The 20922-nt window shown below is 33.8% G+C and overlaps 2 protein-coding genes across 2 annotated transcripts; one reads left to right on the top strand and one right to left on the bottom strand.

Annotated features, from left to right (window-relative positions):
• Positions 1-3495: 3495 nt before the first annotated feature.
• On the bottom strand, positions 3496-9572 carry LOC126742726 (phospholipase A-2-activating protein). The gene is made up of 4 exons (XM_050449509.1): positions 8400-9572; positions 5412-5666; positions 4616-5310; positions 3496-3997 (listed from the first exon to the last, which is right to left on the bottom strand). The coding sequence occupies exons 1-4, from the start codon at positions 9486-9488 to the stop codon at positions 3631-3633; spliced, it is 2406 nt and encodes an 801-aa protein (XP_050305466.1). The 5' UTR covers positions 9489-9572; the 3' UTR covers positions 3496-3630.
• Positions 9573-10049: 477 nt separating this feature from the next.
• LOC126742735 (nicalin-1) lies at positions 10050-20009 on the top strand. Its single transcript, XM_050449518.1, has 8 exons — positions 10050-10361; positions 10415-10602; positions 10658-10833; positions 10892-11246; positions 11868-12091; positions 12146-12320; positions 12374-12594; positions 19612-20009. The coding sequence occupies exons 1-8, from the start codon at positions 10196-10198 to the stop codon at positions 19769-19771; spliced, it is 1665 nt and encodes a 554-aa protein (XP_050305475.1). The 5' UTR covers positions 10050-10195; the 3' UTR covers positions 19772-20009.
• The last annotated feature ends 913 nt before the right edge of the window (positions 20010-20922 follow it).

The following is a 20922-nucleotide window of genomic DNA, read 5'->3' on the forward strand; positions in this document are numbered from 1 at the left end:
GTATTAAAAAAACTATTAGCAACAATATATTTAATATTTGGTCATTATATGCAGCCATAAACATATTACCCTTTTTTCCCTAGATTTTCAAGTACTCATCAAGTATATTTTACCCAAGAAGGTTCTTTTTTATCATTGCCATATGTTACACGCCATATGAAAAAAGCTGACTTGGTTGTTACGAAGCAACGGAATAGACTCAACGCAGAATCGGCTCGTTCATTGCTGTGCTTAAATTCATGGTACACTTGTAGATTAAAAGATAAACTAAATATTGACTACTGAAACTTAGCTTTTTATTGGGTATTTATTTATGCCTTTTGGTATTTATTAGCAATTTGATCTAAACATTTTACGTACATAGATAAATTTGAACTAAATGTCTATTCTAATTAAGTTTATACTTATATCTTACTTGTCATGTTATACTGTTTTTTAAATCTATTTGCTGTTTATAAAATATATTTATTTAACGTAAACTTAATTTGTTCTCGTATTTTTAATATTTAAGTTTCAGAATTTATATTATTTCTTTATAAAGAGTGCAATGTAATAACTATAATGTACCTATTAAAATATTAAACATAAATTTGTGTATTTGTTTGGCTCTATATTTTTTTATTCTAAAATTTATAATTTATTATATTTACTTTATTCCATAATTAAGTAAGTAATTTATTATAAGGGGTATACAGAGCCTTTGAAGCATGGCTTAGAAGGTTATATAGGAATACTTATTTTATGACAAAAATTCCAATAATCGAATCGAACATATTACCTGTAGACGTCGAAATTTTTCATAGACTTTTTTAACAGATGACAAAGTATCATTCGATTTTGTTTGTTCGAGACGAAAGATAGGTATTAAAAAACATAATATGTATGTAAATATATTATTAAATAGGAGCCTCTTTAAATAATAATTATAAAGCAAATTGCAAAATGTTGCAAAACCAAAACTCTAGGGACAAATCGACACGTTATGAATGCAGTTAAAGTCCAGTGCAACGATATATTAGAATGGTCACCCGTCAAAACACCAGCATTTTACTTCTCAAACAATGTAAATAGAAGGTGGATGACATTGTTTGGCAGGTGGAATGCTGGTGTTTTGACGGGTGACCATTCTAATATATCGTTGCACTGGACTTCGGAGGGCTTCGATAGAGTTTTGTAACAGTGACGCAACTGTTCCGTTCCGTGAATGCAGGTAATATTCTTAATTTTTTGGTAAATTCAAAAAATATAATAATATATGGTGTTTGTTTAAAATAAGAAAGCCCACCGTTTTATGACACACCTTGTATAAAAACCTTAAGTTGAAATAAATAGCAGCTAAAATAAAAACTTTAAATAAAGATTTTAATAAGCATACCCCTAAATTCTAAGGATATTTTTTCCAATCTACACACCACCTGTTACACAAATCGGAAGCCCATTAGTATAATAATGGGGAAATAAAAAAATAATCAAAACCTATTCCGTGATTTTAATGACAATTTTACCAATTATTGCTGGAAGCATTTTACATATATCGAGACGTCTCGTCTCGCCTTGTCTCGAACATTTTTATCTCGTCTCGTCTCGAAATTCGAGACAAAATACTTTCGAGACGAGACGAGACGTCTCGTGTCTCGCGGCATCCCTATTTACTATCGTTAAAGCTCGTTTTGTAAAAAATCTGAAACTGGTGTTCAACGGAGAACTTCATCCATTTAATCCGCATCCACGGAACAACTTCACCAATCTCATTTTTTTTTCTATGAACCAATTTTTTCGTCAAAAGGCTGTTAAAATTTAGGAAGTCTTTTTGTAACATTTCCTTAACTTGTAGGGGTGGATTTCGGCGCACAGTTCTTATAAAATTAGTCCAGTCATGGGGGACTTCTATTTCAGCAGTCTTTTTTGCATAAATATGCAATTTTCTTGCATATTTCGATTGTGTCGGCCTCCATATGAGTATGACAAGGCTCCATAAATTTGTGGTTGATTTCTTGCAAATTATGTCCTAGATCTTGACATTCTTTCAAGACATAGCTCACCATAGTACACAGAAAAATATTTCTGTTTTGCCCCGAACATGAATCACTATTAAGATTTAAAACTTTCGTTTCCTTTGGTAATGCCAAGATGTATTTTCGGACGCATGAAGCAATTTCTTGACCTCCACGAGCAGCAATTGTCTCATCCCATAAAAAGCAAATTCCCAATTTGCCGGCAGTTAAAGTCTGATGAACAGTTAAATTATAAGTCCAGAGTTGTCTTTTATAAAAAGAAACGCCATTATGCAAATATGGTGTAGGTAAGCACTTTGGTAGGTCGAATGATGCAACAACAAATTTGATGTCTTTCTTGCTGTTTTAAGTGAGCGTTTCTTTGTTCCAAAACTTCAATATTAGTTTCTTTTTCTTCTGTAAGATTTTTACGATCAAATGTCTTAAACTGTCACATTTAGAGCAAGTGTCGTTCGCAGGGGCATGAAAAGAAAAGTTGAATTCTTCATTAAAAATCTGTCTGTAAAGTGACTCTTTTTCGGGGCTTAGGTTTTGTTCCTCGCAATACTGAATGTAAAGTCGATACATTTGGGCAAATGAAAGATCGGGACTTAAATATTTTTTGATGTCCTCTCTCTAGAGTAATGACTGCTGTATGTAGGAAAACTATTAATATGTGATTTAATAAAATCTCTTTTTTCCTCGGTAACGTTATAATGATTTTGATGTTTTCCCCGACCGTTTGAAGAACAAATATTTGAATCATTTAATCTTTTTTTTTCGACAATTACTCTCACTTTTTTAAGGGTCAAATCAAAGGGGTTTAGGTACATTTTCTGACAAACCTCCAAATTCTTGTGATCTTCATTTGTGAGAAAGTACTTTCTTGAAAAGTTTCTTCGACTAGGTTTAATTTGCTTATCACCTGATTTTCTTTGTCGTTCTCTAAATTTTGCACATTCCTTAACAGTTTCCGCTATAAACTGATCTTGACCATGCCTTGATAAATTGTAGAAATCTCTAAATAGATTCTGCCTTTGGACATCTTCAATTTTCTGCCAACATTTTAGTTTACATTCGCATGACTCCTTCAGCTCTTTTGCCCTTTGTAGGATTCCTTTTTTTGTCTTATATTTTTTTCCTTTTTCTTTGCGATCTCTTCTTTCATTTTTCATACCTTACACGTTTTTTAGTTTTTTCTCAGTCATCTCTGCAAAATTTCCAGGGTCCTTTTGCTCATTTTGATAATTTAACGTTATTCAAATACAGAACACAGTTTACTAATAATATAATAAATTACACTAAAAATTTGAGGTTATAAAAACTAGGTACGCATTAAAATCTTAAGGCCAATCTCCTAAATAAAATAATACAAAAGGGCCAATGTCCATATTATGGACTTTAGCCTGACTTGTATCTCTTAAAATACCATAACTCGCAAAAAACATCCTTAAAAACGTTAAAGATAAATTTTTTCCATAAAACACAAACAAAGAAAAGAGAAATTCAAAAATCACTTTTATTCAACACAATATAGCCAAAACGCTTATTACAAATCGGAAAATAATTCAGCTTATATAATAATAATAATAATAATAAAGAATATACAGAGGAAAAACACGAATCTTCTTCTTCTCTAAAGCACACCCTTCAGCTGCTTGACGCAGTGGCTCCTCTTCGTCTCCGAATCGTTGCCCCCGAAACTGTGCAACTGTAACGTGCTCGAAAAATTCTGGTTTTCATTGATTTTGGCCACCAGTTCGTGTTTGTGGGAGTTGGCCCCCGTCACCAGGGTACCGATCGCCACGTAACCGCGAAAATGCGACTCGGGATCGGTCATTTTCGTTAAAATATCCGGGAGCACTTGCGACAAGATCGAGTAGCCCAAATCGTCGTTTTTCTTTACGCTCATCACGGTCAGGTTCAGTAGGAGGGTGGACAAAGCTATCTGACCGTTTTTATTCAGTTGACTTAATGAGGTTAGGTTTTCCACGATATCGAACCTAAAAAAAACATTTTTTCAATCATACACGATGTTTTTAGGAAATTGTTTTACGATTAAAGTACTCGATAACTCCGAAATGGTTGTGTTCTTAGAACATTGAAGAGAGTAGAATAATGCATTGGCTGTTTTGGATTGAGCATAACATCTGCACATGTTGCCAGGGATTGTAATTAGTAGACAGCTTACATACGAAACGTCGGTTTGAAAGTCTGACGACACAATTTTGTAAAATAGAGAAAGTAGCAATGAGAATGAGTAATTTATTTTATTATATCAATTTTCAAATAGAGTCGTAAAAAAATAAAAATGCAGTCAGGAATATTCGTTTTCTTCCAATTATCCTCGGAATTTTTGAAATTTTAAAAAGGCGTTTTAATGAGCACCAAATTGCGCGATTTTGCCTCAATTTAACCGACTTGATATCGTGAGACTCGAATTCCGGACACCCTGTACATAGAACTGTTTTTTTGTGAACTTTCCAAAGTTGTTTGGTTGTGTTGAAAACTTTTGCTCAAGGTACGATCTATATGAATGTTTGCTTTTATTTGTGCGCCTAAGTCCTGTTGATTGTCAGAACGCTTACATTTTTTTTACGCATTCCACACAAAACTCTTACCTGTTATCAAAAATCAAATTCTCCCCGTCCTCGTGTACACAAAGATTACACAAAGCCCTCAGAGCAACGATAGTGTTATTAGGGACCTTATTCGATCCAGAAATAAACCGCTTCAACCCTTCAATGACTCCTCCGTCGTGCATACGCACAATTTCCCGATTGTTTATCTCGTGCCTGACAGCCATCCGTAATATATCCAAAACGGGAAAGATTTTATCCTCGGGCCACATTAGGAGCCTAAAAAGCACTTCGTAGCTCGACCGGTCCTCGGTTGAACCTCCGCATATTTTCACCAGACTTTCCAAATCCGATTCGCTCGCCTTATTGTTATCCGGGAGTTGCGAGTTGAACTCTTTGAGCTTTTTGAGGATCACCGTTGGATCTCCCGAGTCGAAAGTGCGATAACTGGTTACCGGGAAGAAAGTGGAAGAACTTCCATTGGTGGTGTAGCTGGAGCCTCCTGTAAAAGGGTCCGCATTTCCTCCGCTACTTATTGAAGTGGAGCTAGAGGCAGGTTTTGTAGAACTTGTGGCATAACTACTACCGCCAGTAAATGGGTCTACATTCACGCCCACCTGTCCCGAATTATCTTGGTAAGTGGGCGTATACCTATTACCACCCGTAAAAGGATCCTGGTACTCACTGGCCGGGGGTACGTACTGCTCCTTGCTATTTTTCAATATAAAATCTACCACCTAAAAGCTTTTATGTAATAAAAGATATTTTAATTGTAAAAGAGTCCGGATGTTTAGTATTTATTAAGCCGAAAATCCGGACTCTAATAAAATCATTTTACCTGTTCCAAGTACTCGGCGGGCAAAAAGTTTTTGGTTAAAAACGCGTGTGCCGCCCGATACACGTCGTCGCCCTTATTGTAAGGGAGTTTTAGGGGCGGTTTTCCGTCCTCCACGTCAACGCTGAAAACGAAATCGTACGATTTACCTTCGTACGTGGTTTTACCCGAGGAGTCTTTGTCTGTGCCGCCCATCACGTCTCCCACTTTTTCCCAGTGGCTGTTATCGCCATCTTGGATCCAGGTGTAAGCTATCACCTGCAAGAGTGTATTAACTATATAGAAATTAGGTTTTAAAATTTCAGCATTATTGACCAATTACAGTATAATAAGCACTTTTTTCCAAGATATAGATATCAATATGGATGAATATGAACCACTGATCTTGATAATAAAAAAAATTCTAGTAGCAGCATTTGTCGATTTGAAAAAGGCCTTTGACGTGGTCAGTTTTGATGTAATAATGACAAAATTTTTAAAAATGGGTTTTAGGGATTCTAGTCTTAAGTTTGATCCAACAGAAATCAATATATGTTGAATTAAATGAATATGTCAGCTTTCTGGCAAATACTGATTGTTATAAGCTGGAGAGTTCAGTGCATGTCATATTGTATATATATGTACTACCTGGATTAAAACATATATATTTCGTCAACTAAAAAATAATGTTTCTTTAAAACAACATGGTTTCTTCAGTAGAAGGTCGACCGTCACGAATCTCACATATTTTTATAATCCGATATATCTGGATTAAAACATGTAACAAATTGCCTACATAAATCAATGATGAAATATCCAAAATTCAAAAAAGGATTACATAGTTATGATCTTTATAAACGTGATAGGTTATTTCATAGCGATCGTCAAAGATCCTTGAGACTCAGATCTGTTTATGTGCCAAAAACTGGGTCAAAAGTCACTTTTTTCATTTTCTACCGCATCTCTCCCTTCAGTAACACCTTGGATAATTATGAAATTATACTTTTCTTATGCAATTATGATCTTTACAAACGTGACAGCTTATTTCATAGCGATCGTCAAAGATCCTTGGAAGTCAGATCTGTTTATGTGCCAAAAAGTGGGTCAAAAGTCACTTTTTCACTTTCTACCGCATCTCACCCTTCAGTAACACCTTGGATGATTATGAAATTACACTTTTCTTATGCAATTATGATCTTTACAAACGTGACAGCTTATTTCACAGCGATCGTCAAAGATCCTTGCGACTCAGATCTGTTTATGTGCCAAAAAGTGGGTCAAAAGTCAATTTTTAACTTTCTACCACATCTCACCCTTCAGTAACATCCTGGATCATTATGAAATTATACTTTTCTTATGCAATTATGATTTTTTACAAACGTGACAGCTTATTTCACAGCGATCGTCAAAGATCCTTGGGAGTCAGACCTGTTTATGTGCCAAAAAGTGGGTTAAAAGTCAATTTTTTCACTTTCTACCGCATCTCACCCTTCAGTAATACCTTGGATGATTATGAAATTATACTTTTCTTATGCAATTATGATTTTTACAAACGTGACAGCTTATTTCACAGCGATCGTCAAAGATCCTTGGAAGTCAGATCTGTTTATGTGCCAAAAAGTGGGTAAAAAGTCCATTTTTTCACTTTCTACCGCATCTCACCCTTCAGTAACATCCTGGATCATTATGAAATTATACTTTTCTTATGCAATTATGATCTTTACAAACGTGACAGCTTATTTTACAGCGATCGTCAAAGATCCTAGAGACTCAGATCTGTTTATGTGCTAAAAAGTGGGTCAAAAGTCCATTTTTTCACTTTCTACTGCATGTCACCCTACAGTAACACCTTGGATGATTTTGAAATTATACTTTTCTTATACAATTATGATCTTTACAAACGTGACAGCTTATTTCACAGTGATCGTCAAAGATCCTTGGGACTCAGATCTGTTCATGTGCCAAAAAGTGGGTAAAAAGTCATTTTTCACTTTCTACCGCATCTCACCCTACAGTAACATCCTGGATGATTATGAAATTATACTTTTCTTATGCAATTATGATTTTTACAAACGTGACAGCTTATTTCACAGTGATCGTCAAAGATCCTTGGGACTCGGATCTGTTTATGTACCAAAAAGTGGGCCAAAAGTCCATTTTTTCACTTTCTACCGCATATTTGGCTGAGAATGAATAAATGGGACATATGGTTGTGTTTTTTTAATTTTTGTTGGGAATAGTATTTCCTTGTTACCACTATCACTAGTTAAAGGAATTTTATTGTACATTTTTTATTGAGGAATTTAATGAATTCCTCATAAGCATCCTTTTAATTAAATATTGTACTTAAATACTTTTATAGAAGTTGTGCTTGTAAGTAAGTAAGTGCTTGTTAATGTATAAGGTGCAAATAATTTTTTTATTTTCTTTATTATAAATACAGGTATATATGTAAGGCCCCCCTAAGTTGTATATCTTATATTTTATTGATGACATACTTTACTATTAAAAGACAATGAATACCGAGTTCTAAACAAAAAAAATTCTTAAGAAATATTTAGTAATTTTTTGTTTGTTTAAGAAGAAATTGGCTATTTTTATCTTACATCAAAATACACCTATGCAAATTATTTATAGTTCCAATTTACGAATACAACTAATTATCTAGTTCCAGAAAATTCCCCCCCAATACACACATTTGCTGCTGGAAATTTTAATTTAAAAAACTTATCGAGAAAGTGGCAGCATTTCTTGACCACAAAATTTTTGAACCTTTTCTAAAAAACAAATATATTTGGGGCATCTGTTAGATTATGGTATAAGTGAATATAAATCTTACAATCATGTAAATAATATTTTTATGATAAAAACCTGTTTGGTGGGCATCTGACAATAAAAGGTCTTGCCAATGAGTATTATATACCTGGATGGATCTATTTGCTTGGAAAATTGGTTTATTCTTATATATACAGTAAGGATTTTATTCTCTTAAAGCTATACTAAACTAAATACCTTTCCATCCTCCCTGATCATCTTCATCTGTCCATTTCTCTTTCCCGGATCATAAAGTGCTTCCTTTCCAGGCAAATCTGACACCTTCACCCCTCCAATCTCTTGCATACTCTGCCTCTCCAAAGCTTCAACTTCTTCAGCAAACTTAGTAAGAGCCATTTCATCTGCATACCTAGACTCATCCCTTGTAAAAACCCTGACTACCCCATCACTACTGCCTGTTACAATATCGCCATTAAACAGGCAAGCTACAGCCCAAACGGACTGAGCGGGCAACTTTATTTTTTGTTTACATTCTCCATTCTCCCAGAACATTACTGTGCGATCTTCGTCAGATGTTACAAAACAGTTTGGCCCTTCCGGTTTACACCTTGCTATACAATAAATGTAATTAGTCGGGCCGTAATAGGTGTTTATATTTTCACCTGCATAGGACCAAACTTTTATTGAGGCATCATTGGCAACGCTCATAAAGATATTTTGCTCTGGAAAGTCCGCAAGGCTTCTTACGCAGTCTGTGTGACCTGTGAGAGATACAATTTTTTGCCCATTATGGCTCCATATCCCTATAGTTTTATCTGCACTGGCTGTAGCTATTCTACCATCGCCCAGTTGGAGGACACTCCAAACTGCTGCAGCATGGCCCGTATAAGTTACCAAACAGTTTGGGGTGCCTGATATTTTAATGTATTTGGCGGTGGTGTCCCAGGAACCGCTTAAAAACGAGTTGGGCTCGTTGGTTTTACCCAGGCAACTCACGGTGTTTGTATGGTCTTTGATGGTGAATGTAGCAAAGGGCTCCGATGGTTTATACACTAAAATTAAGTTGTCATTTCCTCCGGTAATAATGAGACCGTCGGGGAACTCTTCGGTGGGGTCCAGGTATAACACGCTCGCCACGAAGTTCTTTTGGTCCTTGTAAGTCATGATTTCCTCGAAAGTGTTTTGGAAGGAGTTGAATTTCCAACATTTCGCGGTTTTGTCTCGGGATCCGCTTATGATGTCGTTGTGCGACGTGACTGCAAGAGATCTTACGTCCAAGGAGTGTCCGTATAGTGTCTGGCTAAGTTTAAATTCTTTATTCGACATTTTGTTTTTAGAGTTTTATTATACTTTTGGTTTTGATGATTTTTTGTTTTTTTTTTCCGAGAAATTTGAGGTTAGCTGTCAAGTGTCAACGTCAAAAATTCGTCCGGGGTGGCTGGGGATATATGTTATCGAACGTAACTGTAATTTTTGGGATTCTTGCCCGGGCGGCAATTTTCTTATTGGTTCAAATAAATGACAGCTGTCAATGTCATTTTTAAAATGTTTAAGAGCGGCAAATAATTTTATTTTACAATACATAATATTATAAATACAATATATATCGTAGATACTATATATAATACACAACCCTTATCGGTGGAATTTAAAAAAATCCGTTCTTATCCGGTGCCTACATTATAAAAGGAACCCGTTGGCAAAATTTCACGTTTCTAGCTATTGTAGTTTGGGCTCTGCGATGATGAGTCAGTCAGTCAGGACAAACTCTTTTATATATATTATAGATCTAGAGCACTAGTAACATTCCCCAAAACTGATAATTTTTAACAATATCCCCAAAATTTACGGTTGGCAATTCTGGAACTGTCACCTATCACATGATCGATGGGTGACGTCACGCGTCAATTGACCATAACCTAATTGTTTCCCAATTCACTTCAAAAAGACCCAAATTTTCCCCGTTTTCCCTTAATCATTAATGAAAATCTACTAATTAATATTCGCGGTGTACATTACGATTAATCGCAGCCATGTGGCTGGACGAAATCGACGAGATTTTCAAAGGATTCTTACCGTACTACATTCTGGTATTTCTCCCAATTTTTATTATAGTTTCACCAGTTAATCCTGTGAATGCCTCTCACGAATTTCCCATTTATCGTATGCAACATTTTGATCTTCACGGGGTGTCCTATGGTAAGTCTTCAAATTTTTCTCAAATCCGACAATTCAACAAAAAGCAATTTAAGGAAGCAGATCCTCGGCAGTAAACTTAGAAGCCAAATCACTTTCGACATGGAGCGCCTTTAGGCACTGCGTAATGACTAGGCTGACGGACTTGACCGTAGATGCTTTTAGGCAAATTAGGTCCAAGGCGGGGGCTCTTATCATCGAGCTCCCCCCAAACATTTCAACTATTTCACAGGAACAAAAACAAGTAAACCATATCTTTTTTACTTTCTGGAGCTTAAATAAATTAAATACATTTTTAGAGTATACAACTGCTTGAGCATAAAATGCTTTATGAACAAGAAATCAGTATACCAGTATACTTTATAAATTATGACCCCAAAATTGATGAAATCATTTCGGAACTTTCATCAAGTGGAGAGGCTAATGAAAAATCTTCTGCGGCTCAAGCTATGTATTCTTCTATAGCAGCTAATGGGTATGTCAAATAATATCCTGAAAACCATAAAAAACTACTAAAAACTTTAAATTTCTAGTTATCAAATCATTATACCGTCATCAAACTCAAAAACCAACATAAAAATACCCACATTACATGGCCACTTGTCAGGTTATAGACCCCAAGGGAAAATTCCCACCGTAGCAATCGTTACGCACTATGACAGTTTTGGGGCAAGCCCGGACTTGTCTTTTGGGGCCGACTCTAACGGTTCGGGAGTAATAGTGATGTTGGAGCTGATCCGTCTATTTTCTGGACTCTATAAAGATCCACAAACCAGAGGGAAATATAATATTCTGTTTGTCTTAGCTGGTGGTGGAAAAATTAATTATCAAGGTACCAAGAAGTGGTTGGAAGATCAGCTCGATTCTTCAGAAGGGTCACTTATACAGGTGAGAATAATTTAAGTTTTTTTTTTTTCAAATATCCTGGTTTAGGTTTATATAGGGTTTTTGATAAATTTAAATAATATGATTCATCTCTAGAGCCAGATTTGTATATAGGAATTATTTTGGTAATTTATGATCATGGCAACCCTTCAATACATAAGCTGGAATGTAGTGTTTGACTAAGCAGTGAGTAATCATAATTTCTTTAATCTGCTGTAAAAGAACATTTATGATATTTTAAGTTATCCTTAAGTTATGTGTGTTATTGAATAAATACTCTCTTGCAAGACTTATTTTAAAACCTCGATTTTGGTTGCTCTTGGACCTTGGTTCACTAAATTTCGTCTAGATTAAAAAGTTTTTGAGGTACAAAAAACGTTCTACTATGAAAATTATTTGCAAGAAATACCCTTTCTTTGACTGGAACCTTTTTTCAGAATATTCCAATTTTCTCATGAAAATATTTGTAATAAAAATGAAACTTTGTTATGAAAATTATAAATGCCCAAATTCTTAACTAAAAAGAATATTTTACCCTTAAATAGATCCTCAGGAATCTCTTTATCCTAATAACATCCTCATTTCCTTGGCAAAGACCTACATACAAAAAACCCGTTTTTTTAGGATGCATCCTTTGTACTATGCTTGGACACTTTAGCAACCTCAGACACAATTTACATGCACGTCTCGAAACCGCCCAAAGAGGGCACTCCCTCCTCCAACTTCTACAAAAACCTAAAATCGATCGGTGAAACCCACGAGAACGTCACCATAGAAGGAGTCCACAAAAAAATCAATTTAGCCGAAGACCTCTTGGGTTGGGAACACGAGAGATTCAGTATCAGACGGTTCGAATTTCTCGGTTTTATTTTGAGGGTTTTTTATTTATAAAACATTTTTAGGTTATCAGCGTTCACTTTGTCGTCAATCAAGAGTCACAAGGACCCTTGGAGGTCCACAATAATAGACGCCAAAGATAACGTGGACGTAAAACGTTTACAAAGGAACGCCGAGATTATCGTGGACGCTTTGGGGAAGTTCATTTATGACACCACCGATATATTCGGTGCAGGTTGGGTAAGTAATTATCTATATTAAGGAATTAATCGTTTATATTTATTTTTTTTAAGAACGTCAGCGGTGATGCTGTGGAATCTTGGATGGACTACTTATCCAGCCAACCCAGATCGCCCCAATTGTTAACGGCCAAAGATCATCCGTTACTTGTGGCCCTACAGGATGATTTTAATAAATATTTAAGGGATGTTAAGGTTACTTATGCGGTACCTGATAAACGGGATCCGGATTATCAGTTTTATAGTAGTACAGGGGGCATCATGCATATTTATAGGTGAGTCATCATCATTGATTTTTTTCCTTAAGAAACTATAAAATAAACAAGATAAACTGGACTCTTCCAGATTATACATATTTGAGCCTAAATAATACAATAATTGCTTCAATTTTAATAAAACTATTAATTCTCCAGACCGTCATTTAAGAAACCGCCTATGAGAGCCTCAAGTAATGTGAAGTAAATATTTTCTTCACTGGGGGGTAAAAGCGTTACTCAAGGCTAAGTATTTTCACTTATTCACTGATTCCAGGCACTTGAAGTAATTTCCTACTTATTCCAGGCAATTAATGCCCTTTTTCACTTATGTCTTTGAAGAAATAAATGTGGGTGTAATGTCTGGGATTAATGGATTCATAAGGCATAAAAAAATTGTATTTAAATGACAATTAACTTAGACAGCATCATATGAGACTAAAATCTTAGTACAAGATTTTAAAATATTTCGATGTTTGTTAAGCCTTTGACAGTGTAAAGATTCTTTCATTTCCTCTATAGCTAAATTGGTTCAAATTCATGTGTAGTAGTACTAAATCTTATTGAGAGCGTCACTGGACATTTTATTGGTATTTGGTATTAGGGAAATAATGTCACTTTTACTGATCCTAATCCAAGATTAATAATTTTTCAACGTTAAATTATCAGCGGAAAGTTGCATTTTCCACTTTATATACTCACTTTCCGATATAAAGTTGCACGGACTTCGTAAACGCATTTTCTGAATCGAAATTTAACAAAGAAGTCAGCGTTCACACCTCCTTGGCCTCGATGTCGACCGCTATAACGGTCGTGAACTTTCTAAATGTGTTATCTAAGTGGGATTTAACCTAAAACGATAAAAAATTAAATAATGACAGAGAAATATAAAGAGCAGTTCAAGGATTTTTATGTTATAGCACTCATCGTTTCGGAATTAGTATATGTGGTCCAAAAAGTATAGTCTAAGCTGATCCTAGCCCAGGAAGTATTGGGTCGTGACAGGCAAAACTGGATCTAACTCAGGAAGTATTAGACGCACAAAAATGGTTCATATATGAAATTATTCGTTAGAAAATGCCCTTTCTTTAAGTAAGATCTCCATTTAAGTACCCCGAAAAATTGCCAAGTTATCCTTAAGAAAATAAAAAATTTACTGAAAAAAATTACCTCTAAACAAAAAGTGTTCCAGTTAAGTCAATTTTTGTCCTAGAATCACATTTTTTATACAGAATTCATCTATGGAATGTCTACTATAACATGGTAAAAAAAATTACAATAGTACGTTAAATAGTGTGGCCAAGAATAGAAAAATTAAAATTTTCGGCTTCAAATTTCATTTTTATCGACCTCATAACTCAACTGCAATATTGCATAGGTCTAACTTGCGAGTTTTTAACTCAATTGTCTTGATGTAATTCATAACTATTTTCCAGGCAATTGAGTGCCTGGAAGAAACTTTTAAGTACCATTAAACCCCTTCCAGAAAATTGAAAGTAATCAAAGTGAGGTAGGACTTTAGACATTCTAAAGTAATGTTGCAGCTTTTTCAAGTATTTGAAGCACTTTGAGTGCCTGGAATAATCATTTAATTACTCTTAAGTCTCTTCAAGGCATTTAAGTCACTTTATGTGTAATTTAAAATCCAATTATGACTGTCATTTTTCTAAATATTAATCTCCATTAACTTTTAATTAACAGACACTCCTATCGTGACTTTTATTAAATCAGTTTTAGTAATTAAAAAAAAATTAAATAGTAGTCTATAAATCAATAATTTCTAAATTTTTATAATTATTTATTTGCCAATAAAAGACAAATTATTTTGTTTCTTACAGGCACTCCTGGATTAAGAATTCCATTATGTTAACTTTTTGTGAATGGATTTTAGTCATTTTTTCAAAAAGGACTAAAAAGTGTTCAGAGTAGTTCACAAATCAATAATTTCTAAATTTTGACTACTAAACTCTAAGATATTCACTTGCCAATAAGAGATACATTATTTTGTTCCTTACAAAATAATGTGTAAGTGGATTTGAGTCATTTTTTCAAAAAATACTCGAAAAGCCTTTGGACTAATCTGTAAATCTTGCTAAATTTTGACAACTAGAACCAAAGATATTTATTATCAAATTCTTTCTTAATGTATGCTGCGATATCCTTTTCAATATTGTACTTCTCCATGGCCTGGGTGGCACAGTCAACAGCGTCTTGCTGCATGTCCTCGGACATGTCAGCGTTCCTCGATCACGGCTTTTCTGTCAGTCATCTTGGTTGCTTTAGAGGGCGAATTAAACGTGAATTTTTACAGCCGTCCCACAGAGACCGGATGAAAAAATGTCCTGAGTGACTTTTCACGAGTTTCAATTTGATATATTTTGTTGAAAAAACCGATTTTCCACTGTTTTATAAACGACTTCAAACAGTGATAAAACTTCATAAAAACTCTATTATATATCTTATATTATTATATACCTTAACTTTGTGAAAATGGATGTTAGTAATTTTTTCAAAAAAGACTAATAAAGTCTTCAGAGTAGTTGATAAATCAATAATTTTTAAATTTTGACTACTAAAACCCAAGATATTCACTTGCCAATAAGAGGCACATCATTTTGTTCCTTACAGGTACTCCTGGAATAAGAATTCTATTATCTTATCTTTTTGTGAATGGATTTTAAAGGTCTCTAGTTAGACTAATTCATAAAATAATAATTGCTAAATTCTGACAATTAGAACCAAAGATATTCCAGGGAGTTGAGGTTCTTTTTCAGGCAGGTTTAAGGCACTTTTTAAGAATAGTTTTACTGAATAATAAGAATATTCTTTGAAGGGGTTTAGTCAAACAGAATGTCTATTTCCCTATAATTTCATATAAGTGCTTTAATTGTATCTAAAAAATTGTTTGAGTTAGAGGAAATTTTGTTCCTAAATTTCATAATTTTCCTGCAATATCGGACGTTTTTGGAAAATACTTAGAAATAGAGTCTAAATACTTAGAAAAGGTAGAAATGGGGGTCTTGAGTTAAGGAATTTGTGCAAGCAAGTTTTCACTGTTTTTAAGAACTTTTTTACTAAATAAAAAGGATATTTTTAAAGGGGTTATGGACAAGGAAGGAGCGTTTTCAACAATTTCATGTACGAACGTTTCTTGTCAAAAGTTTTTGAGTTATGTTCAACAAGGTCCAAGTATACCAACCGAATTTGACGTTTTTCACAGAGATTTTTGGTCATAAATTTGCAACTACTGAAATTATTTCATCTTAAGCCAAATTGCAGAGGATTTTTGACGTTTAGGGCAATTTTTGTTGGGACAATTTTTTTTTTATTAATTTTCTAAGCAAATTTTAACTTTTTACCAGAATTTTATAACAAAATAATCGGAATATTAACAAAAGTTTTCTGGGCAGTAAAGGCCATTGATTTTCCAACAATTTCATATACGAACGTTTTTTGTACCTCGAAAAGTTCTTGAGTTAGAGGCAATTTTAGTCACCAAGGTCCGAGACCAACCGATATTTGTCATTTTTGAAACACTTAATGGAAAGCAAAATAATAGACGAAGAGTCCTGTTTACTTCACAATCTTTATTTCAAGAATCCCGACGCGTTATATCAATCTAAAAAACCGTTTTTTAGATTGATATATTGTCATGTTATGTGTGTGCCGTTTTTTTTTAACCTTTTTATGGACATTTTGTAATAATATCATTTTTCCCTTGACAATGGTTTAACAACCGAAACGCGTCGATATTCTTGAAATAAAGATTGTGAAGTAAACAGGACTCTTCGTCTATTATTTTGCTTTACATAATGGTACTTCACCCTGGAGAAATTTATGATAAACTTAATGGAAAACAGTTTTTTTGTCATTAGCCGACATTCGGGGTCATAACTTTGAAACCACTTAGAGTATTTTCAATTTTTTTTTACGTTAAAATAAAGGGATGTCTGAGGATTGATTTGAGGGTAGAAACGTGGTTCTGGGTTAAGGATTTTGGCATTTAGGGCAGTTTTGGTTGAGGTAATATTTTTTTGTTAATTTCTTAAGCCAATAATCACTTCTTTGGAATATTGTCATAAAATAATTGACTTATTGCTAAAAGTGTTCTGGGTAAAGAAACTCCATTAATTTTCAAAGAATTTCATATACGAACGTTTTTGGTACCTCAAAAGGCTCTTGAGTTAGAGGCAATTTTAGTCAACAAGGTCCGAGACCAACCGAATTTGATATATTTTAAACACCTAATGGAAAACAGATTTTTTGTCGTTAGCCGACTTTCTGGGTCATAACTTTAAAACCACTTAGAGGACTTTCAATTTTTTTTACGTCAAAATAAAGGGATGTCTGAGGATTGATTTGAGGGTAGAAACGTGGTTCTGGGTTAAATATTTTGGCTTTTAGGGCAGTTTTGGTTAAGGTAATTTTTTTTTGTTAATTTCTTAAGTCACTTTTCACTTTTTTGGAATATTGTCATAAAATAATTGACTTATTGCTAAAAGTGTTCTGAGTAAAGAAACTCCATTAATTTTCCAAGAATTTCATATACGAACGTTTTTTGTACCTCAAAAAGTTCTTGAGTTAGAGGCAATTTTAGTCAACAAGGTCCGAGACCAACCGATATTTGACATTTTTCAAACACTTAATGGAAAACAGTGTTTTTGTCATTAGCCGACATTCTGGGTCATAACTTTGAAACCACTTGGAGTATTTTCAATTTTTTTTTACGTTAAAATAAAGGGATGTCTGAGGATCGATTTGAGGGTAGAAACGTGGTTCTGGGTTAAGGATTTTGGCTTTTAGAGCAGTTTTGGTTTAGGTAATATTTTTTTTGTTAATTTCTCAAGCCAATTTTCACTTCTTTGGAATATTGTCATAAAATAATTGACTTCTTGCTAAAAGTGTTTTTGGTAAAGAAACTCCTTTAATTTTCCAAGAATTTCATATACGAACATTTTTTGTACCTCAAAAAGTTCTTGAGTTAGAGGCAATTTGAGTCAACAAGGTCCGAGACCAACCGATATTTGTCATTTTTTCAACACTTAATGGAAAACAGATTTTTTGTCATTAGCCGACATTCTGGGTCATAACTTTGAAACCACTTAGAGGACTTTCAATTTTTTTTTACGTCAAAATAAAAGGATGTCTGAGGATTGATTTGAGGGTAGAAACGTGGTTCTGGGTTAAGGATTTTGGCATTTAGGGCAGTTTTGGTTAAGGTTATATTTTTTTGTTAATTTCTTAAGCCAATTTTCACTTCTTTGGAATATTGTCATAAAATAATTGACTTATTGCTAAAAGTGTTTTGGGTAAAGAAAGTCCATTAATTTTCAAAGAATTTCATATACAAACGTTTTTTGTACCTCAAAAGGCTCTTGAGTTAGAGGCAATTTTAGTCAACAAGGTCCGAGACCAACCGAATTTGACATTTTTCAAACACTTAATGGAAAACAGATTTTTTTTTGTCATTAGCCTACATTCTGGGTCATAACTTTAAAACCACTTAGAGGACTTTCAATTTTTTTTTACGTCTAAATAAAACGATGTCTGAGGATTAATTTGAGGGTAGAAACGTGGTTCTGGGTTAAGGATTTTGGCATTTAGGGCAGTTTTAGTTGAGGTAATTTTTTTTTGTTAATTTCTTAAGCCACTTTTCACTTTTTTGGAATATTGTCATAAAATAATTGACTTATTGCTAAAAGTGTTCTGAGTAAAGAAACTCCATTAATTTTCCAAGAATTTCATATACGAACGTTTTTTGTACCTCAAAAAGCTCTTGAGTTAGAGGCAATTTAAGTCAACAAGGTTCAAGACCAACAGAATTTGACATTTTTGAAACACTTAATGGAAAACACATTTTTTTGTCATTAGCCGACATTCTGGGTCATAACTTTGAAACCACTTAGAGTACTTTCAATTTTTTTTTTACGTCGAAATAAAAGGATGTCTGAGGATTGATTTGAGGGTAGAAACGTGGTTCTGGGTTAAGGATTTTGGCTTTTAGGGCAGTTTTGGTTGAGGTAATATTTTTTTTGTTAATTTCTTAAGCCAATAATCACTTCTTTGGAATATTGTCATAAAATAATTGACTTATTGCTATAAGTGTTTTGGGTAAAGAAACTCCATTAATTTTCAAAGAATTTCATATACGAACGTTTTTTGTACCTCAAAAATATGTTGAGTTAGAGGCAATTTTACCATCCAAGGTCCAAAACCCTCTAAATTTGAATAAACTGATAATATATGTTGAAGAAGTACTCTATTCTTGCATAGGAGTGAATAGATCAATGGGTATAACTAAAGGTATTTCGGTCATCCTCCACTAAATTTATTTAGAAAATATTAGTCTGACATGTTTCGGACATACAACATGTCCATCATCAGAGATAACAAATTAAGAGGTTCTGTCAATACATCTTATAGATCTAGGGCCTCAGACAAGGTTAAAAGATTAAAAATGGCATATTTAGATACATGAGATTGGGACCAAACATGGATTTACAAAAACTTTAAACTACACAATTACGACAATAATACAGCTATTCTTATCCTATTGTCGTAATTATGTAGTTGAAAGTTTTTGTAAATCCATGTTTGACTCCCTGAAGATGAGGGCTTGAGGATAAAAACCTGATTCTGCTTTAAGGATCTGGGTAGTTAGGACAAATTGGTTTAACGTCTCATAAGTATTTTAATCGACAATAAAGCATTTCTTACTCACTAGTTCTATATGTACCAATGTGATTTGTAAGCCAACGTTTCGGCACTAATAGGTGCCATTCAGGACAATGGCAATCAGTGAAGTTCCTTCCACAGATACATGTGAAAATAAAGATGCCACAAATTTATGCCGAGACGTTGATTTTGTCGCACAATTACCATGCTACAAAGTAAAACTTGAAAGTCTCTTCATCTGATTGATGGAATGTTTGGAAAATGAAATTTGTGTAATCTGTTATAGTTTAGCCACTTGAAATAATTACAAATCACCATAGTTACTTGAAAGAAGCAAATTTATTATATATAATTTTTTTTCAGTGTAAAACCGGCCCTGTTCGATCTCGTTCTCACCATAGCAATAGCGATTTACCTGTCGGCCGTCTATTTCGTCATCAACTTCGTTCCCACCTTATACGAACTATCCACCAACTTCATGAGAACCACCACCACCACCACCACCAAAATTAAAATCAGATAAAATGCCCCGAGAACAAAAATTCATTACAGCAATATAGTAGAATAAAACTTTTTAATTGTTGTTACCAAAGCTTTAGCTCGATTTTTCATTTTTCAAGTGGCACTCGTGAAATTTATTAACTTCCTATTAGTGCCACTTATTTTTAAGTTTATTAGTGGTTTATTTGAAACATTTATTAGTCCAGTTTTTGTTTTTATACTGTATGTAGTTTTGATTGAATAAATAATATTAAAGATTATTGATGTCGTTTTTGTTATTCGCTATAAAGTGAAAATTAACCACTTGGAAGCTGGAAAATTGTACCTCACAGAAAATCGCCTTAAATAAAATGATATTGAAGTACATATTATGTTTTCCTTCCAGGTAGTAAAACCACTCTTGACTTCAAATATATAAAAGAAATGCAAAATTAAATCGTACTTATCAAAGAGAACTTTGGAACCAGATGATCCAGAACTCGTTGGTATTTTACATTTTTTTCCAAACAGTCCTGCATCCATTCCTGGATATCTTGTTTACCTTCTGTATTTAACCCCAATTGCCCGGAACAAATTAATAATTTATTCCAGGCAGTTGTATCTCTATGTACTGCTCTAGTATGCTTTATCAGTTAAAAATGTTTAGTTCATTTTTTCCAAGAAATGACCAAAAGTAAGGTCCATAACAATAAGTTTCCCATTAACTGTCAAGCCAATTGAATGGAAATTCTTTTTTAATTTAGTAACGTTGTTTTCCTTCTAGGCAATTAAATCTAGAAGAACTCAGACTGCCTGGAAGGAAATAATCAATAACTTCCAATTCCAGGCAGTAGTACCGCTGGAAAAAAACTAGAATTAGGTTGGAAAAACGTACTGATAACACTGTTGCCACTACAAGAACATTATATGTGATGAGTATTTTATTAGGTCCTCACAAGTTGAAAAGAAGAAGAAAATAGACTTATTGACGTATTTAAAAAAAATATGATACCTTTCGTTATATCTGATTTCATTTAAGTTCAATATGTTTTAAATACAATAATTTGTTTGGGGTATAATAATAGTAAATAAAGTTTAACTAAATTAACTTAAAGGAGTTCAATTATTCTATGTGTGGTTAGTTACTCTAGATCAAAAACACCCTTAAATTTTAATTACTTTATTAGTGATACT

This window comes from Anthonomus grandis, chromosome 12 (assembly GCF_022605725.1).
Source record: "Anthonomus grandis grandis chromosome 12, icAntGran1.3, whole genome shotgun sequence".
Taxonomy (NCBI): Eukaryota; Metazoa; Arthropoda; class Insecta; order Coleoptera; family Curculionidae; genus Anthonomus; species Anthonomus grandis.

Coding starts and splice junctions, on each gene's coding strand:
- LOC126742726 (XM_050449509.1), bottom strand. CDS start 9,488: ATGTCGAATAAAGAATTTAAACTTAGCCAGACACTATACGGACACTCC. Junction 5,311..5,411: donor CCGCCGAGTACTTGGAACAG/GTAAAATGATTT, acceptor AAAAGCTTTTAG/GTGGTAGATTTTATATTGAA. Junction 3,998..4,615: donor AATTTGATTTTTGATAACAG/GTAAGAGTTTTG, acceptor TGTTTTTTTTAG/GTTCGATATCGTGGAAAACC.
- LOC126742735 (XM_050449518.1), top strand. CDS start 10,196: ATGTGGCTGGACGAAATCGACGAGATTTTCAAAGGATTCTTACCGTAC. Junction 11,247..11,867: donor CAGAAGGGTCACTTATACAG/GTGAGAATAATT, acceptor CCGTTTTTTTAG/GATGCATCCTTTGTACTATG. Junction 12,321..12,373: donor ATATATTCGGTGCAGGTTGG/GTAAGTAATTAT, acceptor ATTTTTTTTAAG/AACGTCAGCGGTGATGCTGT.